This window comes from Lissotriton helveticus, chromosome 12, assembly GCF_964261635.1.
Source record: "Lissotriton helveticus chromosome 12, aLisHel1.1, whole genome shotgun sequence".
In the NCBI taxonomy this organism is placed as follows: domain Eukaryota; kingdom Metazoa; phylum Chordata; class Amphibia; order Caudata; family Salamandridae; genus Lissotriton; species Lissotriton helveticus.
Genome location: NC_136073.1, coordinates 151,638,157 through 151,665,297, shown reverse-complemented (window position 1 = coordinate 151,665,297; position 27,141 = coordinate 151,638,157). Strand labels below are relative to the sequence as shown.

Genomic DNA, 27,141 nt, shown 5'->3' with positions numbered 1-27,141 from the left:
TAGACACAGATGTTTAATGTGCTCGAGAACATGCAACAGTAGCCATGTTCGCCATGGAGAAATCTAATACCGCTGTAACATTTTGAAAGACTTTGACAACAAGGTCTTTGAATGGCTGTGACCAAGAGGGCTTAACATTGGTTGTTTTGCCATGGACAATCGCAATAATATATTTAAGGCAATGGCCAATGGTGGCTATTTCACGGTCCTGTGTTTAGCACACTGCATTAACATCATTGTTCAAGACTTTCTGAGAAAAAAAAAGAATGAGTCAGCAACTTACTGACCACTTGCAGAAGAATCTGCACACATTTCAGCCATTCTTTTAAAGCCAGGAAGCAGCTGAGGATCATTCAAAGTGATAATAGAATGCCAGTTAAAGCACTCATCCAGGAGGTGCCAACACTTTGGAACTCAACATATTACATTCTTGAACGTCTGTTTGAGCAGTGCAGACGGTCCAATGAATATGTCATGCAAAGAGGGGATGCAACTGTGAAAGTCATGGCCATTGAGATGGACCAATGGTGCCTAGTAAATGCCTGACAGAGATGCTGCTTCCTTTTGAGGTCTCCACATGTAAAGACAGCAAGGAGGACTGTACCATGCGCCAAGCTATCTCATTGTTGCACATGCTACAGGAACAGCTAAAGGAGGTGTCATCAATATACGCAGATGTGGAGGAAAAAAAGAAGGATATGAGTTGGTGGAGAGCCTAATCCTTTGCTTATCCGAAAATACAAGGGTGCAAAGAGGCATTGTGTCATCCAGCCACTACATTTGTGCCACAATTCTTGATCCAGGGTACAAACCCTTACTGCACACTTTGATTCCTTTTTCAGACAGGGATGTTACCAACTACAAAACTTGGATAGCTGTGCAAACCAGTCAACTAGAAAAAGAATGGCCAGGAACTTGAGGCCCACTCCTCTAGGGCACAATAGGTACCGCAGGGCAGCCGGCTTCTAGTTCAACTTCAGAGCCTGAGGGCAGTGCAGTTGGCTCACAACAGCCACAACCACCTAACAACACCAAGAACAACAACAACAATAACAGGAACATCAGCCCCAAAATCGGAACAGGAATGGTTTCTACAGGCAAGGCTTGAGTCCAGGGCTGAGGCAAGGGCAAAAGAGGCCGAGCAAAGCAGACCACCCATGACCATTGAGTGGATGGTCCAGGCCTATCAGGATCACCCAACAGAGTTCTACTTTGATCAAAACCCATTGCTGTATTGGTATGGGAAAAGATGTCAATGGTCAGTGCTCAGCAGGCTGGCGATAAAATATCTGGCTTGCCCTATTGCAAGTGTCTCTGCTGAGCATATTTTCAGTGCTGCTGGTACCGTTCTGACAGTAAGAAGGACCAGTATCTTGCCCCTAAACATGGAGTGGTTAACTATGATAAATATGAATCAGTACTTTATACCACTGGACTACACTATACCTGAAGTAGCACAGCAGGAAGATGATGACGGTGACTCGGATCATAGAACTAGTGTGTTAGGTCACCTACTTCTGGGAGAACAACCAGAGTTTGAGGACAAGCTCTACTGCCCTGACAACTAGGTTCTTTCATTTTCCAGTTACTTTCTTTCTTTGGTGCCCCCCAAAAAACAAAAAAATATATAGCTAAGCACCATTATTTACTTTTTTATTTGTGTGTGTCACTGTCTTTCTGGTTCACGAATCCATCCCAACCGTCTTACTCTTTGTATTGCTGCATCAGAGTTGCAACTGTGTGCAGTCAGTGAAGACCTTAAGTCACTCCTAACCCGCCCAAAAGCCATTTCTCTCAGGCTAAACATTGGAATGAGAATTCAAACAAATATTTGCCTGCCTGCATCCCTGAGCTCTGTCTATCTATCTATCCTTTTGTAACCTAGAGGCACTGCCCCGAAAGAACAGGTAAATGATGGAATGCATTGCACGCTGAGTGATTGTTGTTTGTTGTGAATGTCTATTCTACAAAGTGACCCAATTTAATCTTTCCCTTCTTGTTGTTCAATAACAAATTTGTTCAACTACAGGCTGATCCATTGCATTTTGAGTCAGGAGGAAACAAGTCTGGAGGACCCACTCGGGAATCGGTCACTGTTGGTATGGACTCGGAGTTGGACACTATACTCACAGTCAGAGTCAGGTCAGGACTCAGGAGGATCAGAGATGATTGATGGAATAACTCAGGGCATGAGCGTGACTACTTAGAGGTATGCAACCAGAAGAAGATTGAAGTTTTCAAATTCACTGAAACCAACTTATTTGGATGATTGATGATAACTTTGAAGTGGCCTAACGGTAAGCAAAAACACACCAGATCTACATGTCTGTGTAGTGGTGGTGGGCGGCAAGTGTGGTGCGACTGACAGTGGTGCATTGATTTTTTAATTTTTACTTAATTTGTAAAATGCTATGTTGCTGTGTGCTTACTATGTATGTGTGCTCAGGGCTGTCTCGCTCAAATCCGAAGCTAAGTGGAGTTTGAGTGGGGGTGGTCGGTTGTTGGAGGTAACTGCCATGCTGCCTCTGAAAGTCTTCTAGTTGCACTCTATATGCAGTTTACCTTTTTGATTTTTAAATATCCTTTTTGTGTTTTTCAATCTACTGGCCCTTTACCCTGTGCCATATGGGAAAAACAATTCACACTTACCATACCAAACCGCATTCGCCAGGCACTAAAGATTGACGGGCAGACAGTCCAATAGGAATGCGGAGATGCAACTCCCAATTTATACAGTATATTTTTTTCTCTTCAATCATTACGACTGTGTTTGTTGATTATGTTTGTTCATTTTATAAATGCTTTAGATATTTTAATTGTATTTGCTATCTTTCTAAGCTCGGTACATAAGAACATGAATATAATGTATGTAACTTGGGTCTCTCTGGGGGCAGACAACTGCATGATTGATATACTGCTCTGTACTAGTGTAGTACCACTCATCATCATGCATGCATTTCCTTTCCCTCCCATAACAGATTTATGATGGTCGGCTGCTAAGACGAGTGTTGTCCATGTGTAGTGTTTGTCTTTGTCAAACCTTTCCCTCAAATCCCCTTTCCCAACCATTCATTAAACCCCTAACCCTCTTCCTCCAGGCTGTGTGATTTATTGAGGTGTGACTTAACAATTTACCCTATTAATTGATCACACACTTGGTGGGGTGGATGTGGTGAAAGCAACACAACTCAGTGCAGGGTGAGGAGGATCTTATTGTCAAGCTGATACAGCCCACACTAGCAGTATATATAATATTATCCACCCCAGCTCAGTGTATGATACTGTTTTTCAGAGGACCATTTCATTGCCAGCATTATCATTCAGGCACTATATTAATTTGCGTCTAATCTTAAGCTTGTTCACTTCATACAGTTTGTGGTAGCTCAATATTGTTCTGATTAAATACATTTTTCATTGCTTATCATACGCTCTTCTTGTGTCTGAGACAGCTTACATATAATAATGGCATTAACTATGTTTTTTAATTTCAGTTTGTTATCTTTCCTTTCGATAAATAGTCTCCACTCTCCATGTCCTTATCCTACAATTCTAGTTTGCCTAAGAGGGAGTGGGTTCTGAAGAGTTTGCCTTCAATGTCAAAAGAAATTCTAGCAATGCACGCTGCTACTACTACCATCACCATGATGCAACTTTGGGAAACCATGGAGCCCTCACTTCATCTAATCAGGTAAGAGAAATGACCTGTGGTTGATTGATCATTGTGAGTGGCAATCATTCTATACAATGGTAATTCACCCCCCACCTTCTCTCAGTCCTTAGGGGTTAATAATATTATATAGTAGCAGAGTAGACTACAGAGACTAAGAGGAGAGAGTAGTAGGACAAGGGAGGATACTGATTCACTGTTTTGTTTACACTATCAGCAGATTTCTTTAAATTGACTGCGGCAAAGGCAAAGACATACAGTCAATAACCCCACCCAAAAGATGTTATCCCTTTCCATGCACAGAACGGCCAGGAGCTGTCCTGTGTCACGGTGCTCGTGTGCGCAGGGCGGCTCCCGGCTGTCCTCGCACATGGCAGGGGAAATCTCTCTGGTGCGGGCACCAGAGGGATTTCCTTCTCCCCCCGACAGCCTCAGGGGCTTCCCCAGCTCCCGAGTCTGTCTGTGTTGTTTCTGTGCAATGAAGATCAGCGCGCAAGTCACACTAACTTCATTGCACAGAAACCAAAATTAAAAAGAGCCTTGAGGCTCATTTAAGTTTCACTTTCTATGTGCTCAGGGAGCTATCTCAGTCCCCGAGCACGTAGAAAGACGGGAGAGGTATCATTGGCAAGAAGAGAATCCCTAGTGGATGCTCAAGCAGGGATCTACCCACTAGGTGCCAGGGAGGGGGTAGCAGCCCCTTGGGCCTTTGCTCCCCCCATAATTGTAGGCTAATTTTGGCTCCAACCCCTAATCTGCCCTCCTGGGGGGGCAGAAATCCCACTAGAACCAGGGATTATTTTACCACAAAAATTAGGGATGGGGGCTGCCCAATATGGGCGCGCCAATGCCCCACCCGTCAACACACAAAATGGCAGCCATTCTGCCCCCTCTGGTAGGCGGATGAAGGCAGTAGCCCCCAATCTGCCCAGCCGGGATGGGGCAGAAATCCCTCTAAAACCAGGGATTTATTTTATTATGTAAATTAGGGGTGGGGGCTTCCCAATATAGACACACCAAAGCCCCCACCCCCCTACACAATAACTCTCTTTCTGCCCCCAGGGGGGCACATTGGGGGCTGCCCAAGATGGGCATGCCAATGCCCCCACCCCATTCTCCCACAAAATTCCAGTCTTTCTGCACCCTAGACACTAGGGATTCTTTTTTTTATAGACCCGGAGTGGGGGCTGCCCAGAATGGGAATGCAAATGCCCCCACCCTACCCCTTGTAAAGAAAACTAAAGACTTGCTGCCCCTCCAGTAGAAAGATGGGGCAATAGCCCCTGATATGCCCCGGGGGGGGGGGGGGGCATAAAGCCCGCTAAGCGCCAGGGATTTTCTTTTTATATTGGTAGTAGGGTGGGGTTGCCCAGAATGGGCATGTCAAGGCCCCCATCCCCCAAAAAATTATATAGTCTTTCTACCCCCCTGGGAGGCAGATGGGGCAATAGCCCCTTATCTGCCCCCCCCCCCCCTCCGTGGTGGGACAGAAAGCCCACTAGCCACCAGGTATTTATTTTTCAAACGGTCGAGTTGGGGGTTGCCCAGAATGGGCATGCCAATGCATCCCCCAAAAAAAAGATTCCACAGCTTCTCTGCCCCCCCCCCCACCCAGGAGGCAGATGGGGGCAGTAGCCCATGATATGCCCCAGTGGGGCAGAAAGTCGACAAGGCCCCAGCTATTAGGCTGGCTTTTCTATTAGTAGGGGGGGACTTCCCAGAATGGGCATCCTAATGCCCCCACCCCCTCCAAAAGAATATCCACAGTCTTTCTGCCCCTAATGGGGGCATATCAGGTCAATAACCTCAGATTTCCCCCCTCTCCATGGCGGCAGAAAGCCCACCAGGCACTGACTTTTTTTCAGGATGTGCCAACCTGTGGATTCTGGGTCCTTGCACACCCGGCACTTAGGGAAAGATAGCAAACCTATGCATTTTTGAAAACTAGACACCCAGGGGAATCCAGGATGGGGCGACTTGTCTGGCACTATACAGGTTCTGTTACCCAGAATGTAAATGTACAGGAATTTATATAGCGCAAATCACCAAGCGGTTTCTAAGCGCTTGCTTAGGGAACCCGTCCTGGTATTCCCCTGTGAGATAACCCCGGCAGGGTATCCGCAAGGTGAAAGCCAGGCATCCCGCCGCGAGGGGCCGTTGTGGAGATTAAGCAAGCTATTGCCCAGAGTCGCAGAGTGTGAACCCGTGAATCGAGTAGGCACCTGAGCGAGAATTGTCGAGTCCATGGACATTTTAGGACTCAAGACCCCGCCGAGCCGGGAATTGAACCTTGGTCCCGGGCTGACGTCTGCTTCCAGGTCTGCCTCCTCTAACCAGTGAGCCACACTTCTCCACTGCAAACCTGCAAACCTCAAACTTTGTTTAGAAAACACATTTTCCTCATATTTCTGTGGTGGAAAGTTCTGGAATCTGTGTGGATCCTCAAAATTCCACCCACCCTGCGTTTCCCAAAGTCTTTCAAGAAAAATGGTACCTCACTTGTATGGGTAGGTCTAGTGCCCGCAAAAGGAAAGGGCCCAATATGCAACGTGGACACACCACATTTTCACAGTGAAAACTGACCCTTTTTTTGCAAAGTACCTAGCTGCATATTTTGAACCCTAGCTCTGCCGGCACCTAGTGAAACATAGCACACCTATACACAGTGTTTTTGGCCCCCGTCTCGGTGGCCATAACGGGAAACCTACCAAGCCCACACATTTCTGAAAACTAGACACCCAGGATAGTCTAGAAAGGTATGGCTTGCATGGGTCCCTCAACATTTCCCTACTCAGAATCTCCTGCAAACCTCACATTTTGTTAAAAAAATAAAAATGTTCTCACATTCCTGTGTGGGGAAGTTGTAGGATCACCATGCTGATACAAACTTCCTACCTCCCAGTTTTTCCCCAGGTCTCCTGATAAAAATGGTACATCCCTTGTGCGGGTAGGTTTTTAGCCAATTCTGTACTCACGCAAGTGAGGTAGCATTTTAGATTCCAGGACATTCCACCACAGAAATGTGAGGAAAGTGTTTTGTTTTTTACAGATTTTGATGTTTGCAAGGGATTCTCGGTAACAGAACCTAGTGAGTGCCAGACAAGTCACTCCTTCCCAGATTCCTCTGGGTGTCTAGTTTCCATAAATGTATAGGTTTACTAGGTTTCCGTAGCTGCCAGCAGAGCAAGGTATCAAAATCCACAGCTAGGCACTTTGCAAAAAAGGGTCAGTTTTCACTGTCAAAATGTGATGTGTCCACATTGCGTTTTGGGTCGTTTCCTGTCACAGGCACTAGCCCTACCCACACAAGTGAGGTACCATTTTCTTCATAAGACTTTGGGGAATGCGGGGTGTGTGGGATTTTGTGGATATACGCAAATTCCAGAACTTTCAACCACGGAAATGTGAGGAAAATGTGTTTTTTATTTACAAATGTTGAGGTTTGCAAGGCATTCTGGGTAACAGAACCTAGTGAAAGCCAGACAAGTCACCCCATCCTGGATTTCCCTGGGTGTCTAGTTTTTTTTAAATGTATAGGTTAGCTAGGTTTCCGTAGGTGCCAGCAGAGCTAGGGTTCAAAATCTACAGCTAGGCACTTTGCAAAAAAGGGTCAGTTTTCACTGCGAAAATGTGGTGTGTCCACGTTGCGTTTTGGGTCGTTTCCTGTCGCGGGCACCTGTCCTACCCACACAAGTGAGGTACAAATGGGGGTGGGGTCGCACACTACTCACACACCGGCGGTGTCGCCCCTAAGGACTCTGGTCAATGTAGTAAAGTGTTCGCGATGCATCATCTTTCGATCTTCTGCTATCTTCGCTGTCTTCGCCATCCCTGGACACGTGTTTCGGGGTATTACCCCTCATCAGCAGGGATAGGCCGTGTACTGGGGTTGCCGATGGCTGCCAATATCTGCCAGGTATAGTACCACTCAGGCGCGTAGGTGCGGGATCCCAGGCTCGTCAGCCCGCTGCTCAAGAGAGCTTTAAAGTTACAAATGGGGGTGGGGTCGCACACTACTCACACACCGGCGGTGTCGCCCCTAAGGACTCTGGTCAATGTAGTAAAGTGTTCGCGATGCATCATCTTTCGATCTTCTGCTATCTTCGCTGTCTTCGCCATCCCTGGACACGTGTTTCGGGGTATTACCCCTCATCAGCAGGGATAGGCCGTGTACTGGGGTTGCCGATGGCTGCCAATATCTGCCAGGTATAGTACCACTCAGGCGCGTAGGTGCGGGATCCCAGGCTCGTCAGCCCGCTGCTCAAGAGAGCTTTAAAGTTACAAATGGGGGTGGGGTCGCACACTACTCACACACCGGCGGTGTCGCCCCTAAGGACTCTGGTCAATGTAGTAAAGTGTTCGCGATGCATCATCTTTCGATCTTCTGCTATCTTCGCTGTCTTCGCCATCCCTGGACACGTGTTTCGGGGTATTACCCCTCATCAGCAGGGATAGGCCATGTACTGGGGTTGCCGATGGCTGCCAATATCTGCCAGGTATAGTACCACTCAGGCGCGTAGGTGCGGGATCCCAGGCTCGTCAGCCCGCTGCTCAAGAGAGCTTTAAAGTTACAAATGGGGGTGGGGTCGCACACTACTCACACACCGGCGGTGTCGCCCCTAAGGACTCTGGTCAATGTAGTAAAGTGTTCGCGATGCATCATCTTTCGATCTTCTGCTATCTTCGCTGTCTTCGCCATCCCTGGACACGTGTTTCGGGGTATTACCCCTCATCAGCAGGGATAGGCCGTGTACTGGGGTTGCCGATGGCTGCCAATATCTGCCAGGTATAGTACCACTCAGGCGCGTAGGTGCGGGATCCCAGGCTCGTCAGCCCGCTGCTCAAGAGAGCTCTAAAGTTACAAATGGGGGTGGGGTCGCACACTACTCACACACCGGCGGTGTCGCCCCTAAGGACTCTGGTCAATGTAGTAAAGTGTTTGCGATGCATCATCTTTCGATCTTCTGCTATCTTCGCTGTCTTCGCCATCCCTGGACACGTGTTTCGGGGTATTACCCCTCATCAGCAGGGATAGGCCGTGTACTGGGGTTGCCGATGGCTGCCAATATCTGCCAGGTATAGTACCACTCAGGGGCGTAGGTGCGGGATCCCAGGCTCGTCAGCCCGCTGCTCAAGAGAGCTTTAAAGTTACAAATGGGGGTGGGGTCGCACACTACTCACACACCGGCGGTGTAGCCCCTAAGGACTCTGGTCAATGTAGTAAAGTGTTCGCGATGCATCATCTTTCGATCTTCTGCTATCTTCGCTGTCTTCGCCATCCCTGGACACGTGTTTCGGGGTATTACCCCTCATCAGCAGGGATAGGCCGTGTACTGGGGTTGCCGATGGCTGCCAATATCTGCCAGGTATAGCACACTACTCACACACCGGCGGTGTCGCCCCTAAGGACTCTTAGTGTGCGACCCCACCCCCATTTGTAACTTTAAAGCTCTCTTGAGCGCAGCGGGCTGACGAGCCTGGGATCCCGCACCTACGCGCCTGAGTGGTACTATAACTGGCAGATATTGGCAGCCATCGGCAACCCCAGTACACGGCCTATCCCTGCTGATGAGGGGTATTACCCCGAAACACGTGTCCAGGGATGGCGAAGACAGCGAAGATAGCAGAAGATCAAAAGATGATGCATCGCGAACACTTTACTACATTGACCAGAGTCCTTAGGGGCGACACCGCCGGTGTGTGAGTAGTGTGCGACCCCACCCCCATTTGTTACTTTAAAGCTCTCTTGAGCAGCGGGCTGACGAGCCTGGGATCCCGCACCTACGCGCCTGAGTGGTACTATACCTGGCAGATATTGGCAGCCATCGGCAACCCCAGTACACGGCCTATCCCTGCTGATGAGGGGTAATACCCCGAAACACGTGTCCAGGGATGGCGAAGACAGCGAAGATAGCAGAAGATCGAAAGATGATGCATCGCGAACACTTTACTACATTGACCAGAGTCCTTAGGGGCGACACCGCCGGTGTGTGAGTAGTGTGCGACCCCACCCCCATTTGTAACTTTAAATCTCTCTTGAGCAGCGGGCTGACGAGCCTGGGATCCCGCACCTACGCGCCTGAGTGGTACTATACCTGGCAGATATTGGCAGCCATCGGCAACCCCAGTACACGGCCTATCCCTGCTGATGAGGGGTAATACCCCGAAACACGTGTCCAGGGATGGCGAAGACAGCGAAGATAGCAGAAGATCGAAAGATGATGCATCGCGAACACTTTACTACATTGACCAGAGTCCTTAGGGGCGACATCGCCGGTGTGTGAGTAGTGTGCGACCCCACCCCCATTTGTAACTTTAAAGCTCTCTTGAGCAGCGGGCTGACGAGCCTGGGATCCCGCACCTACGCGCCTGAGTGGTACTATACCTGGCAGATATTGGCAGCCATCGGCAACCCCAGTACAAGGCCTATCCCTGCTGATGAGGGGTAATACCCCGAAACACGTGTCCAGGGATGGCGAAGACAGCGAAGATAGCAGAAGATCGAAAGATGATGCATCGCGAACACTTTACTACATTGACCAGAGTCCTTAGGGGCGACACCGCCGGTGTGTGAGTAGTGTGCGACCCCACCCCCATTTGTAACTTTAAAGCTCTCTTGAGCAGCGGGCTGACGAGCCTGGGATCCCGCACCTACGCGCCTGAGTGGTACTATACCTGGCAGATATTGGCAGCCATCGGCAACCCCAGTACACGGCCTATCCCTGCTGATGAGGGGTAATACCCCGAAACACGTGTCCAGGGATGGCGAAGACAGCGAAGATAGCAGAAGATCGAAAGATGATGCATCGCGAACACTTTACTACATTGACCAGAGTCCTTAGGGGCGACACCGCCGGTGTGTGAGTAGTGTGCAAACCCACCCCCATTTGTAACTTTAAAGCTCTCTTGAGCAGCGGGCTGACGAGCCTGGGATCCCGCACCTACGCGCCTGAGTGGTACTATACCTGGCAGATATTGGCAGCCATCGGCAACCCCAGTACACGGCCTATCCCTGCTGATGAGGGGTAATACCCCGAAACACGTGTCCAGGGATGGCGAAGACAGCGAAGATAGCAGAAGATCGAAAGATGATGCATCGCGAACACTTTACTACATTGACCAGAGTCCTTAGGGGCGACACCGCCGGTGTGTGAGTAGTGTGCGACCCCACCCCCATTTGTAACTTTAAAGCTCTCTTGAGCAGCGGGCTGACGAGCCTGGGATCCCGCACCTACGCGCCTGAGTGGTACTATACCTGGCAGATATTGGCAGCCATCGGCAACCCCAGTACACGGCCTATCCCTGCTGATGAGGGGTAATACCCCGAAACACGTGTCCAGGGATGGCGAAGACAGCGAAGATAGCAGAAGATCGAAAGATGATGCATCGCGAACACTTTACTACATTGACCAGAGTCCTTAGGGGCGACATCGCCGGTGTGTGAGTAGTGTGCGACCCCACCCCCATTTGTAACTTTAAAGCTCTCTTGAGCAGCGGGCTGACGAGCCTGGGATCCCGCACCTACGCGCCTGAGTGGTACTATACCTGGCAGATATTGGCAGCCATCGGCAACCCCAGTACAAGGCCTATCCCTGCTGATGAGGGGTAATACCCCGAAACACGTGTCCAGGGATGGCGAAGACAGCGAAGATAGCAGAAGATCGAAAGATGATGCATCGCGAACACTTTACTACATTGACCAGAGTCCTTAGGGGCGACACCGCCGGTGTGTGAGTAGTGTGCGACCCCACCCCCATTTGTAACTTTAAAGCTCTCTTGAGCAGCGGGCTGACGAGCCTGGGATCCCGCACCTACGCGCCTGAGTGGTACTATACCTGGCAGATATTGGCAGCCATCGGCAACCCCAGTACACGGCCTATCCCTGCTGATGAGGGGTAATACCCCGAAACACGTGTCCAGGGATGGCGAAGACAGCGAAGATAGCAGAAGATCGAAAGATGATGCATCGCGAACACTTTACTACATTGACCAGAGTCCTTAGGGGCGACACCGCCGGTGTGTGAGTAGTGTGCAAACCCACCCCCATTTGTAACTTTAAAGCTCTCTTGAGCAGCGGGCTGACGAGCCTGGGATCCCGCACCTACGCGCCTGAGTGGTACTATACCTGGCAGATATTGGCAGCCATCGGCAACCCCAGTACACGGCCTATCCCTGCTGATGAGGGGTAATACCCCGAAACACGTGTCCAGGGATGGCGAAGACAGCGAAGATAGCAGAAGATCGAAAGATGATGCATCGCGAACACTTTACTACATTGACCAGAGTCCTTAGGGGCGACACCGCCGGTGTGTGAGTAGTGTGCAAACCCACCCCCATTTGTAACTTTAAAGCTCTCTTGAGCAGCGGGCTGACGAGCCTGGGATCCCGCACCTACGCGCCTGAGTGGTACTATACCTGGCAGATATTGGCAGCCATCGGCAACCCCAGTACACGGCCTATCCCTGCTGATGAGGGGTAATACCCCGAAACACGTGTCCAGGGATGGCGAAGACAGCGAAGATAGCAGAAGATCGAAAGATGATGCATCGCGAACACTTTACTACATTGACCAGAGTCCTTAGGGGCGACACCGCCGGTGTGTGAGTAGTGTGCGACCCCACCCCCATTTGTAACTTTAAAGCTCTCTTGAGCAGCGGGCTGACGAGCCTGGGATCCCGCACCTACGCGCCTGAGTGGTACTATACCTGGCAGATATTGGCAGCCATCGGCAACCCCAGTACACGGCCTATCCCTGCTGATGAGGGGTAATACCCCGAAACACGTGTCCAGGGATGGCGAAGACAGCGAAGATAGCAGAAGATCGAAAGATGATGCATCGCGAACACTTTACTACATTGACCAGAGTCCTTAGGGGCGACATCGCCGGTGTGTGAGTAGTGTGCGACCCCACCCCCATTTGTAACTTTAAAGCTCTCTTGAGCAGCGGGCTGACGAGCCTGGGATCCCGCACCTACGCGCCTGAGTGGTACTATACCTGGCAGATATTGGCAGCCATCGGCAACCCCAGTACAAGGCCTATCCCTGCTGATGAGGGGTAATACCCCGAAACACGTGTCCAGGGATGGCGAAGACAGCGAAGATAGCAGAAGATCGAAAGATGATGCATCGCGAACACTTTACTACATTGACCAGAGTCCTTAGGGGCGACACCGCCGGTGTGTGAGTAGTGTGCGACCCCACCCCCATTTGTAACTTTAAAGCTCTCTTGAGCAGCGGGCTGACGAGCCTGGGATCCCGCACCTACGCGCCTGAGTGGTACTATACCTGGCAGATATTGGCAGCCATCGGCAACCCCAGTACACGGCCTATCCCTGCTGATGAGGGGTAATACCCCGAAACACGTGTCCAGGGATGGCGAAGACAGCGAAGATAGCAGAAGATCGAAAGATGATGCATCGCGAACACTTTACTACATTGACCAGAGTCCTTAGGGGCGACACCGCCGGTGTGTGAGTAGTGTGCAAACCCACCCCCATTTGTAACTTTAAAGCTCTCTTGAGCAGCGGGCTGACGAGCCTGGGATCCCGCACCTACGCGCCTGAGTGGTACTATACCTGGCAGATATTGGCAGCCATCGGCAACCCCAGTACACGGCCTATCCCTGCTGATGAGGGGTAATACCCCGAAACACGTGTCCAGGGATGGCGAAGACAGCGAAGATAGCAGAAGATCGAAAGATGATGCATCGCGAACACTTTACTACATTGACCAGAGTCCTTAGGGGCGACACCGCCGGTGTGTGAGTAGTGTGCGACCCCACCCCCATTTGTAACTTTAAAGCTCTCTTGAGCAGCGGGCTGACGAGCCTGGGATCCCGCACCTACGCGCCTGAGTGGTACTATACCTGGCAGATATTGGCAGCCATCGGCAACCCCAGTACACGGCCTATCCCTGCTGATGAGGGGTAATACCCCGAAACACGTGTCCAGGGATGGCGAAGACAGCGAAGATAGCAGAAGATCGAAAGATGATGCATCGCGAACACTTTACTACATTGACCAGAGTCCTTAGGGGCGACATCGCCGGTGTGTGAGTAGTGTGCGACCCCACCCCCATTTGTAACTTTAAAGCTCTCTTGAGCAGCGGGCTGACGAGCCTGGGATCCCGCACCTACGCGCCTGAGTGGTACTATACCTGGCAGATATTGGCAGCCATCGGCAACCCCAGTACAAGGCCTATCCCTGCTGATGAGGGGTAATACCCCGAAACACGTGTCCAGGGATGGCGAAGACAGCGAAGATAGCAGAAGATCGAAAGATGATGCATCGCGAACACTTTACTACATTGACCAGAGTCCTTAGGGGCGACACCGCCGGTGTGTGAGTAGTGTGCGACCCCACCCCCATTTGTAACTTTAAAGCTCTCTTGAGCAGCGGGCTGACGAGCCTGGGATCCCGCACCTACGCGCCTGAGTGGTACTATACCTGGCAGATATTGGCAGCCATCGGCAACCCCAGTACACGGCCTATCCCTGCTGATGAGGGGTAATACCCCGAAACACGTGTCCAGGGATGGCGAAGACAGCGAAGATAGCAGAAGATCGAAAGATGATGCATCGCGAACACTTTACTACATTGACCAGAGTCCTTAGGGGCGACACCGCCGGTGTGTGAGTAGTGTGCGACCCCACCCCCATTTGTAACTTTAAAGCTCTCTTGAGCAGCGGGCTGACGAGCCTGGGATCCCGCACCTACGCGCCTGAGTGGTACTATACCTGGCAGATATTGGCAGCCATCGGCAACCCCAGTACACGGCCTATCCCTGCTGATGAGGGGTAATACCCCGAAACACGTGTCCAGGGATGGCGAAGACAGCGAAGATAGCAGAAGATCGAAAGATGATGCATCGCGAACACTTTACTACATTGACCAGAGTCCTTAGGGGCGACACCGCCGGTGTGTGAGTAGTGTGCGACCCCACCCCCATTTGTAACTTTAAAGCTCTCTTGAGCAGCGGGCTGACGAGCCTGGGATCCCGCACCTACGCGCCTGAGTGGTACTATACCTGGCAGATATTGGCAGCCATCGGCAACCCCAGTACACGGCCTATCCCTGCTGATGAGGGGTAATACCCCGAAACACGTGTCCAGGGATGGCGAAGACAGCGAAGATAGCAGAAGATCGAAAGATGATGCATCGCGAACACTTTACTACATTGACCAGAGTCCTTAGGGGCGACACCGCCGGTGTGTGAGTAGTGTGCGACCCCACCCCCATTTGTAACTTTAAAGCTCTCTTGAGCAGCGGGCTGACGAGTCTGGGATCCCGCACCTACGCGCCTGAGTGGTACTATACCTGGCAGATATTGGCAGCCATCGGCAACCCCAGTACACGGCCTATCCCTGCTGATGAGGGGTAATACCCCGAAACACGTGTCCAGGGATGGCGAAGACAGCGAAGATAGCAGAAGATCGAAAGATGATGCATCGCAAACACTTTACTACATTGACCAGAGTCCTTAGGGGCAACATCGCCGGTGTGTGAGTAGTGTGCGACCCCACCCCCATTTGTAACTTTAAAGCTCTCTTGAGCAGCGGGCTGACGAGCCTGGGATCCCGCACCTACGCGCCTGAGTGGTACTATACCTGGCAGATATTGGCAGCCATCGGCAACCCCAGTACAAGGCCTATCCCTGCTGATGAGGGGTAATACCCCGAAACACGTGTCCAGGGATGGCGAAGACAGCGAAGATAGCAGAAGATCGAAAGATGATGCATCGCGAACACTTTACTACATTGACCAGAGTCCTTAGGGGCGACCCCGCCAGTGTGTGAGTAGTGTGCGACCCCACCCCCATTTGTAACTTTAAAGCTCTCTTGAGCAGCGGGCTGACGAGCCTGGGATCCCGCACCTACGCGCCTGAGTGGTACTATACCTGGCAGATATTGGCAGCCATCGGCAACCCCAGTACACGGCCTATCCCTGCTGATGAGGGGTAATACCCCGAAACACGTGTCCAGGGATGGCGAAGACAGCGAAGATAGCAGAAGATCGAAAGATGATGCATCGCGAACACTTTACTACATTGACCAGAGTCCTTAGGGGCGACACCGCCGGTGTGTGAGTAGTGTGCGACCCCACCCCCATTTGTAACTTTAAAGCTCTCTTGAGCAGCGGGCTGACGAGCCTGGGATCCCGCACCTACGCGCCTGAGTGGTACTATACCTGGCAGATATTGGCAGCCATCGGCAACCCCAGTACACGGCCTATCCCTGCTGATGAGGGGTAATACCCCGAAACACGTGTCTAGGGACGGCGAAGACAGCGAAGATAGCAGAAGATCGAAAGATGATGCATCGCGAACACTTTACTACATTGACCAGAGTCCTTAGGGGCGACACCGCCGGTGTGTGAGTAGTGTGCGACCCCACCCCCATTTGTAACACACAAGTGAGGTACCATATTTCTTGGAAGACTATGGGGAATGCAGGGTGGGTGGAATTTTGTGGACCGACGCAGATTCCAGAACTTTCCAACACAGAAATTTGAGGAAAATGTGTTTCTTTTTTTTCACAAATTTTGAGGTTTGCAAGGGATTCGGGGTAAAAGAACCTGGTCAGAGCCAGACAAGTCACCCCATCTTGGATTCACCGGGGTGTCTAGTTAAAAAAATACATAGGTTAGCTCGGTTTCCCTAGGTGCCAGAAGAGCTGGGGTTCAAAATCTACAGCTAGGCACTTTGCAAAATAGTGTCAGTGTTCACTGTAAAATGTTTTGTGTCCACGTTGCGTTTTGGGCCGTTTCCTGTCGTGGGCACTACGCCTACCCACATTAGTGATGTACCATTTTTCTCGGAAGACTTTGGGGAATGCGGAGTGAGGGGAATTTGGTGGATCCACGCAGATTCCAGAACTTTTCACCACAGAAATTTGAGGGAAATGTGTTTTTGTTTTTACAAATGTTGAGGTTTACAAGGGATTCTGGGTAACAGAACCTGTTGAGAGCCCCATCCTAGATTTCCCAGGGTGTCTAGTGTTTAAAAATGTATAGGTTTTCTTGATTTCCCTAGGTGCCAGCAGAGCTAGCGTTCAAAATCTACAGCTAGGCACTTTGCCAAAAAAGGGGTTGTTTTCACTGTAAAAATGTGGTGTGTCCATGCTGTGTTTTGGGCCATTTCCTGTTGTGGGCACTAGGCCTACCCACACCGGTCAGGTACCATTTTTGTCGGAAGGCTTTGGGGAACACGGGGTGGGTGGAATTTTGTGGATCCACGCAGACTCCAGAACTTTCCATCACCGAAATGTGAGCACATTTTTTCTTTTTGACAAATTTTAGGTTTGCCAGGGATTCTGGGTAGCAGAACCTGGTGAAAGTCTGTCAACTCACCCCATCCTGGATTCCCCTGGGTGCCTAGTTTCCAAAAATGTATATGTTTTCTAGGTTTCCCTAGGTGCCAGCAGAGTTAGGGTTGAAAATCTACAGCTAGGCACTTGGCAAAAAAAGGGTCCGTTTTCCCTGTGAAAATGTGGTGTGTCCACGTTGCGTTTTGGTCTGTTTCCTGTCACAGGAACTAGGCCAACCCACACAAGTGAGGTGTCATTTTTCTTGGGAGACTTTGGGGAACGCTGTGTCAGTATAATTTTGTGGATCTACGCAGTTTCCAGAACTTTCCACTACAGAAATCTGAGGAACATGTTTTTTTTTTTACACATTTTTAGGTTTGCAAGGAATTTTGGGTAATAGGAAGTGGAAAAAATAAAGTAAATAAAGTGTGTCCATACTGCGTTTTGAGCCATTTCCTTTTGCAGGGACTAGGTCTACCTACAAAAGCGAAGTGCCATTTTTATCAGGAGACCTAGGGTAACACAGAATTGTAGAGCAACTGTTATTACCTATTTACTTTTGATGCATTTCTGCCTTCCAAATGAAAGAAAATGGGTAAAAAAGAAGTAATTTTGAAAAATGACCTATAATTATCATGCTAATACGGGCACTCGTAATTTCAGAAATATGCAAATATCAACTGTTTCTAAACTTAATATTTTGTTCCAAATTCTGGAATACATAGGTGTCTCTCAAACCGATGTTTTTATGTATATATTTTCCCAAATTAATTTCTATATACCCGGTTCATAATGAAAAACCATTGCAAGACGCTGTTCAGTTATTTGCTCTGGGTTCATTGGGTTGTTGGTGAACCTACAACTCCTATATATTCCCACAACCAGAAAGGTCCAGCGGATGTAACGGTATATTGCTTAGAAACAGCTGTCATAATTAGAAGAAGTTACAGGTGAAAACGCTCACACAAAAAGCTGTTTTTTTTCAACTAGTTTCCAATGTTTCCAGATTCAACATTTACTTTCCATAAAGAAACCTTGAAGGATCTATGCAAATAACCCCTTGCTAAATTCAGAATTTTGTATACTGTTCTAAAATGTATAGCTTACCAGGATCCATTATTGCTTTCACACCCATTTCTACCATTAACTGGAAGGGGGTTGAAAGCACAAAAAATAGCAAAAATAGGCCATATCCCAGAAAAATGTGTAAAAAATGTTGGTTTTCTGACAAAAGTCTGCTTGTCCCTGAAAGCTGGGAATATTGTGATTTTAGCACCACAACCCCTTTTTTGATACCATTTGCAGGGAAAAAACAGACGCTTTCATCTGTAGCCCTTTTTTCCTATTAAAAAATAAAAAATAAAAAAATCTGTATTTAGGCTAATTTCTGGGTCCCCTCCAGGGGAACCCACAAACCCTGGGGACCTTTAGAAACCCAATTATGTTGGAAAAAAAGGAAGCAAATTTGGCATGGATACCTTATGTGGTCAAAAAGTTACAGGAACCTAAGCGCGAACTACTCCAAATAGCCACAAAACGCTTAGCACAAGGGACGGCAAAGGCCTAGCAGTGAAGGGGTTAAGTCATTCATAATAATAAAATGTACAAGTTTGAAAAGGTTATTCTCTAAAAAAATCCAAACCAAAATCAGTTGTTCCTGCCTGGCTTCAATATCCGCCAGCCTTTGCATGATGGGGCACTCAAACTAGTGGAAATGAGGGGGAGCAGCAGTGCTGCTGAATGATGGCTGTTTCGGCGGGCACCCATTGGACCACAGGGACGGTATGGTGGGGTGGTTGTTGTGGCCTGGCTGGGTCCTGGGGCATGTGCCGTAGCTTCTGTCCCATCCTCCAAGGCCACCAGCAGCATGTACTAGGCCCTGATGGCCTCCATTTTCTGCTGTGGGGCCTGGGCTGTAATTTCCTACCTGCTCCGTGTTTTTGGAGCAGCAGGAGTAGCTACATATAAAGAAAGAAAAAAGACAAATTGTAAATAATGCTCTTAGCAAAAGGTGGTACATATACTGTAACCTTGTGTCTCACAATAATTTAATCTGGCTGTTTTAATGCCGCTGTCACATATTTCAGAGGCAGTTTGATAGGCCTCTTACTACCGGATTCAATGTTGAGGAAAAATAGACACATGGTATATTCTTCCCTCCTTGTTTTTGTGTTATTACACCCAGAGCACAGTTCTCTTTTTCATGCAAAAACGAAGCAAAGTGTTTAGTATAGTCAGGGCTACCCAAAGCAGGTGCATTACAAAGAGCTTCTTTCAAAGTGTTAAAGCTATGCTGATGTTCAGCATGCCATGGAACAGGGTCGGATAAGTTTTTAGGCTTTAAGGGCAGTAAAGACTTTGCTCTCAAGGCATAATATGGTATCCATTGTCTTCAGAATGAGACCATGCCTAAAAAGGCACACAGGTCTGTTTGTGTGGTAGGTTGTGGTATGTTTTGAATTACCATAATGAGATCAGGTGATAGTCTTCTCTACCCTTTTACCAGGAGGTAACCTAATCAGGCGACCTCCTATTGACAATATTGCAATTTTGATAGCAACACCTTATGTCTGTGTGAAGCCAAAAAGAACAGAACCGCGCGGTGCCTGCCATGTTGTGCATGGAAGTGCACAACATGCCTTCCGGGCATAGTGGCGGGCGGTGCTGAGTGCACCGCCCGCCACCATGTCAGGAATGCAGGATGCGCCCGCCACTGTGGCGGACGCATCCTAATAGCCTCCACGGGACCTCTGCCCTTATGGCGGGCGGGCCCATTTCACGATAGGACCATCTAATTACCCCGTTTGTCACATTGGAATCAAATGGAGTTTTATCATTGAACTCGTGCACAGGTTCAATCACTCCATTGAAGTTCTTTTTGGAATTGAGGTCTATTCTTTGCTTGGGAACGTTAACACCAGGATTCCCAAACTATCCAGTTCTCCAAGGTGTGTGTTTCAGTACAGCTGGTGTGGACATTAAGAGTGATTCATTTAATATTACATTTGTCTATTTTTTCCTTTAGATGTGAAAGGTTTTTATTTTGCTTAACTGGAAGATTACTCAAAAGTCACCCTTGGAGTTATGAGTTTTCAGCTGCTTAACTTAAAGAGTTCACAATGGTTACATTTGAAGATTTCATAGCCCATAATGTGAAACAGAAAAATAACTTTGAAAACTCAGTTTGCTTTATGGATGTAAACATGAATGCAAGAACATATCCTTTGCTTTAGAGATTATTTAAATACATTGTATTTATTTGCTTAAAAGTGGCTGCAACTTGGGACACGTTTAATTTCATATATGTTTATTTTTTGAATGCCTGGTAAGTGACCTTACTGCATTGTTTTTGTTGAAAGAGTTTGCTGAGACAGAATGCAATAGCAAGCGGTCTCCCTTTCATCTCAGCAGGCCTGTGATTAGGAAATCTTCTCAAGACAGATGCCTTTAAGCCTGAATGGAGAAGTTAAAGCTCGGAAGGCCTATTGTCCTGAGGGAGAGTCAAATCTGTGGCTCATTCCATCTGTTTACGTTATGAGAGAAACATGTCACTGCTGATCTGCAGACAGTTGAAACAAAACCAGGCTATAGACACAAGGTTTAACCTGGTTTACCTCAAGGCAGCAAAAGTATCAATACATAATTCTTACAGTATATGAAAATAAAATCTATGCCTGATAATTATTTTCACTAATAAGTTATATACACGCAGATGGCCATCTTTCATCTGTTTGGGTACTCTGGTGTTTGCTCTTTGTGCATCGGTTGAACTGGGTTTTGGTGCCCTATAAATGCTGAATCATTGACCTGCTTGCAGCCCTTTGGAACCAAGATCAAATTAACTTACCTGCAGCTCGGTTGTAAGGTTTGTCTTCGATCCTAAGATATCTGCTACCATGCTGTTCGTCACTGGGAAGTTTTCAGGGATTTTGTTGCATCTCTTGATCAGCATGGAGTGCGTAGAATTGAGGAATAGATACCCAAAGAATGCATCTTCTGTCCAGTGTTGAAACAAATACTCTATGCAACAGAAAACACATTAATGCGTATAAGATTAAGATGAATAGAAAATAAATGTTTCCTTTTTCTGAGTGGTGCTTTCATAAATAAGACAGGTTATACTCACTTGCATCCTTTCAAAATCTAAACACCTAGGTTTGTGGTTTGTCAAATTAGAGCTCATTACTAACCCTGGACGTAGTTCGCGTTGTAGCTCTACATGTAGCTACGCGAAGTGCACTTCGCACTACGCAAGCTGGGAGTAGCTACACGAACTGCGTAGTGCGGTAGGGAAAACGCTGTTCACACTCATTGCACAGTGCTGGATGCTTGTCCGCACTGTGCAATCATTGCAAACCACATCTTGCACAGTGCAAGCGGTCATTTTTTGCCGCTCGAGTAGATTTGTACTCGAGCGGCAGCTTTCTCAACGCAGACTGGTAGTTCCTCATCGTGAGGGGTCGCGAGCATACGCGACCACTGGCAATGAGAAACCTGACCTCCCTGCGCTGAGAATCTCTCCGGGAGGTTTATTTTCCACGCTCGCGATCAGCAACTTGATGTTGCTGATCGCGAACGAGGAAAAAGTCTCGCTGGGATGTTATTTTGCTCGCTCGCGGTTGCGAACTTGGCGTTGAGGACCGCGAGCAAGCAAAAAATGCCTGCTACGCTACATGTTTTTGCACTGTGCTGAGTGCAATTGCGTAGCGCGTAGTTGCGCAAACTTCGCACGCTCCGGGAGCGTAGAGCAGTCCTATGCCCAGGGTTACTCATTACCTTCCAGTGAGTGTTTTCAGCATTTAATCATGTGATGTGATTGGAATCAAGTGTCTTTTACATTGGAAAATGGACATTAACATATGTAGAGTATGTTTGTAGTAATGACACAGTATAATTAAAAGAGCTGAATTAGTTAATTCTTAACACAGGAAGCTAGTGCTACCTTCCTATCACAAAATTCAGTTAATAGTATGGGCTCGGGAGAGGAAAAGCACGTCATTGGAAGCACGTGCAAAACAAAACAAGGAAGGAAAGGCAAGGAATGGGGTAAGAAATATTGTGATACAACACACAAGTTATTTACCACTGATACAGAATACTGTAATTTTATCAGACTGTCATGCAATGAGGAACCAAGATGTTTCCTCTAATAAAGCACATGGATTACTCATAAGAATTTTGAAAATGTACTCAAGTGTATATGTAGTATCCTGTCCATGTTAATGTTATGCCACTTTCACCACCTGCTCAGCCAGTGTGTTTGTGCTGTGTGCTGCATGGAATGTTGGAGTGATGATGCGCTTCGGAATATTGGGAGCCTGTGAGGTGAAGGTCAGTTGAGAATGGGCTGAGCAGCAAGAAGGTTGGGGCTGCTCTACAGAACTCAAGTACCTGCTGTATTGGAACATACCTACTTGTAACTTGCTACAATAAAAAATCTTGAACTTCATCCTACCTGCATGGACCCTCATTACTACAGTATAGTTAACAGGCTCCTGATAAGGAGATGATAGCCAGAAATCCTGACCTTTCCAATGCAAGCAATAACACTTTATTCTGATATACTTAGCACCGGATTCTCTGTGCATCACATAACGTAGGGTCTATAAATAGATCACAATACACACAGTGGATAGTTTTTGGCTGCTGTGCTAAAATGGTGTGAATTCATTTTGCTGTGTATGAGTTGTTTTATTGGAGGCTAGATTTTCAGAAATGCTATTTGATCGACAACCTCTAAAAGAAATGTTGACAATATTTCGGCTGCTGCATTTTTTCTTTTATCAGGATGCCCTGTCTGATTATTTGGGAGAAGAAATACACTGTCACTTATTTTCTGTACGGGGTTGAACTGGGACAAAAATAGGCGTGGGTACCCACATGTAAGTAGTTCGATAGCTATAAAAGTGTCTTACATGTAAAATCAGGTTTGTAAAGGCACCCATGTGGGGATATTTTGCAAGGTATAGGAGTGTGCCATCACTTTTGCTGCAGACAATGTTTGAGGTTATATCAAGGAAATAAAAAGTAAAAACTGGCCACTCACTGATTCGTACGATTAGCTTGTCCGGCACTGCCTGATCGCCATGTAGGCCAGTCCAGCCCGGTTACTCAGGAATTCTTTGAGACAGTGGGGCAGCTCCCTAATGGGCTGGCTTTGCATGAGACAGGGTTTCCTCAGCTTGTCCTTATTAATGCTTCATCTAAACATGCCAAAAACTGATTCATTTTAATAAGACTGGATGAATCTTAAAGGAAAACAGAAACCCAATGGACGGGCATCTACTCTGCTGGGGCCCTCTGGTGCTTCCTCAGTCAGCTGCGAGGTAAACTGTTTGTTGCAGGGCTGGGTGGGCTGCATTGGTCACACTATGACAACGGCAAGGAGCCAATTCTATCTGCAGCCTCTTGCATGTGAACAGAACGTGTGCTACACTGGCACAAAGCAGCAGCATTTTAAAGGTGGTTTTTAGTCCTAGACATGAAGAACCCTAGCTGGTAAAGAAGTGCTAATGCACACATATACATGCAGATCAAAAAACTTTCATATGCCGGAGCGAGCAGCAGGAATGCAGAAAGCACGCTTCTTCTCTGTGCAGGTTAGAATGAAAGAATTTTGGAGGACAAGGAACAGGTTGACGGAGAACCAGGCTGCTGGGCCTGGCAGCCGTGGCTGTCCTCCTTGCAAAAATCACAGAAGCAGCTTCTTTACCGACTCCACCTGCCAGTGACGTGGTTATGTAAGAAAGGTTCTCAAACATATGAAAAGTGCTCCCTTTTACGATGAACTAAGGACCTTAAAGAAAGTAATAAAAAAAGAAAGCTAGACAAAAGACCAGGTCAGTCAGTGGACAAAGGCACAAAACAGACTAAGATTAATGGTAGGGGGTCCTGTCTTCTTAGAAGCTGTTCAGGGCTGACAGGTCCAGCCATACTTGAATAATTGTGCTGTAAAATGCACTTTTCTGCTCATGTACTCCAATGTTTATTTTGAAACTTCTACCATCCCACAACTCGGAAGAGGGTGGTGCTCCTTTCCTCCATCTCTGGGTGAATTTCAGGGTTCCCTGTGGCCCTAGGTGGCAGCCGCTTTTAGTTCTGAATCTAGCTTTTCAGGCCTTCTGCAAGAAACAGCTAACGTCTACCACCCCTCTTTAATAAAAAAAATCTTTATTTTCCCATCAAAGTGAAAACAACAGCATATGTTCTCATTCCCTGGAGACTCAGGCAATGCTGAATCTGAAACTTAATGTATGCTCTTGACCATTCAAATTGAGACTTAGATTAATGGTTTCATGAGCAAACTTTATCGTGTTTGGGTCATTCTTAATGTGAATCTTGTTGTCAAAAGTCTTATCCTTATAATAGCTACAGAAACGGTTGTTGGTTGTTACCATGAATTTGGCATTTTATGTTTAAGTCCTCATAAGGATTTGCCTCACGTTTGCTAAATGTCCAAGTCCCTCTTAGCTCACATAACAGATCCATTGGAGGACCAATGTCAGATTACTGTTTTGTTATGGGCCCAGAGAGGAAATAGATTGAGGTATGATGAAAATGATATAAGTATAAAAGAGAGACAGTAAGTTTTTTGCCCATCTTTCCACTACAAAAGTTTTCTGGTAGCTTGTGGGATGGTTAGTTTGACTAATTAAACTAGTATATGAAGAGATATGTTTAAGAGTGAATGGGGTTTTAATAGTGGTGTAAGAGAATATAAGGGTTTCGACAGGTGATGAAGTTTTGACATTGGCAAAAAGGTTAAAATGGATCACAGAAAATTGTTGTTTTGTAAAAATTGTATATCTGTGTTGTATTGAATTAGGTCTGTCGAGGCCTGAGTGAGTATGGGTCCGTTGAGGACTAAGATCCTGGGATAAGCCAATGGGCAGCCTAGTTTGGCATACACTAAGTGTGTTTGTCTGCTGTTTTGTGACTACTGTGCATGAGACATCATTGCCAGCAATGGGAAAGGGAACTTGAGGCATGACAAGTTGGAATTGTGGAGATTGCTTCTGGAAGCGCACCAGGAGAGATCGTAACGTTTTTTACTTAATTGGAGTGAAATCGCGCTGGTCAAGGTTTTCACAGGAAGCAAATTAGATTTTCTGAAAGAGTGAGTATCTATAATTCTTTTAGTTGAGCAGACAAAATTGTTTTATGTGTATTGTTTTGTGAAGTTTATTTTAAAAGGACGAAAGAAAAGACGAAAAACAAATTGTGAAGGGAGGGTCAGTTGCAGTGAGGAGTTAGACTAACGACATAAAGTGCAGTGCTGGTATTGGTGGTCGGTAAAAAGCTGCACTGGTATTGGTGGACGAGAACGAACAGTCATTGGACGTAGAAAATAATAATACGGAAGATAATTTAGTGGTTTTAAACAACAGATTGAGTTGGAGGAAAGAAATCATGACATTTTTCAAGTTTTTAAAGGCTTTAGTACATAAAGGTAAGACGAAACCAACAAGGGACGGAGTTCCTGTGGCTCCAGAAGGTACACCAGTATGGGACATTTAATGTTAGAATTTTAAAGAATTTGAGAAGACAGATAAGTAATTTGAAACTTAGTCCCAGGCCTATACAATAGGAAGCCCTTGAAGAGTTGGAACATGAAGAACATCAGAGAGAAAAGTAGAAATGCCAGGAAAAATATAGAAATACAATAAATGAATATGAACAGGTGAAATGGCATTCCCAGAAAAAGGTATTGAGACAAGATGTTGCTTGGGAGCCCAAATGTACCTGGTAATGGTAGCACAACAAAAGGAAGGAGAGAAATGTAAGGAAAAGACGAGTCATGTAGTGGAGCAAAAGGTTCAAGCGCTACCTGGAGCAGATGAGATTCTAGAAGATATAGATAATGAGTTATTGAATGAAATTATGCTGAATAGACCCCAACCTTATAATGAAGAACAAAATAATTCAGAGACCAAGCCGTTTGTAGGTTTAAGACCAGAAGCCCCACCTGCAGATTTAAATTCAGTTTATAAAATAATATTTTAGATGAAAATTAAACCCCTGAGAGAGCAGGATTTCACAATATAGTCATGCCAAATAATCCTGATGCATTATCAGTAGCTGTAACAATTGGTCTGTTGTTCCTCTTTATCAGACAAGGCAAGGAGTGTCATAGATCCATACAATAGCAGTCTCAAGTGAATATGTAGGAGATATATACTTTGCCTGGTGTGAGAGAGATCATGAGAGATCAGGGAACAATGTGTACACCAGAAAATGTAGAAACTCATGAGAATAGTGCAGAAGAGTGTAGGTGGATGAATTCCACCATGGAAGGGGGAATAGAGCCATCAATAAATATTTCATAGAAGGCACTTGAAATGCCAAGTAGAGGACAGCAAACAATTACTGCGAGATATTTTCAAATGAGTAGTCAGAAAACAGATTCACAAGTATTGCTGAAGCCGGGAGAGATTAGTAGAGAATCATAGAGATCCGAAACAAGTACTTGAAAAGGGCCATCCTCAGAAGAACTTGATGATTGTATTAGATACATAGCCCCTACTGGAAAAGCACTGAAAATGCAATTTGAAGCATGAATATAGATGTGAGCAAATTAAAAGTGGAATTTGGAGAAATGATATTGGGAACCATTAGTCCGGAGAGGCTATGAAAATATCATGATGAGGAATTATTATTTATGTATAAAGATATAACTCAGAATGCGAGAAATACCCATGAGAAATTTGCTGAGATAGCACAGAAATATGGAGTCGATGTAGAAAAGTCTAAGGCATTACAGAAAACCTATTGATTGGATTTTAGTGCCAAATATTTGGAAATTCTGAATTCCTTTGGGAAAAGACTACAAATGAAAGAGTTAATACCTACCCTGAAGCGACGGGGAGGGATAGAAATAAGGGAAAGCAACTGGGCTGAAAAGAAAGAAGATACTACAGTGGTACTACCTATTTATCCAATGATGGGAAAGGAAAAGAATGAGGCAGATGCTTTGGCTTTTCCTATGAGAGAAGTCCCGGGACTTGTCCATGTCCCTTGGAGTAGACAGGACATATTGTACTTTGCAAGTGATTTTCTGAGGTTGACGGAGAAACCAGTGGATTGGTAAGAGCAAGTGAAAAGATTTGTGAAAGTTTCAAAGGTCCAGTTGAAGAATTTGGATGCTTTGTTTGATATTGTGTTCCCTAAAGAT

General features: G+C 47.0%; 1 protein-coding gene across 2 annotated transcripts in view; it reads right to left on the bottom strand.

Moving 5' to 3' along the window:
* Positions 1-27,141, bottom strand: part of LOC144797739 (hydroperoxide isomerase ALOXE3-like) — a 408,992-nt gene that overhangs the window by 216,593 nt on the left and 165,258 nt on the right. For both annotated transcript variants that reach the window (XM_078668481.1, XM_078668482.1), the window contains exon 6: positions 20,818-20,990. In XM_078668481.1, the coding sequence (XP_078524607.1) occupies positions 20,818-20,990 (173 nt within the window). The remainder of the gene's footprint in view (positions 1-20,817; positions 20,991-27,141) is intronic.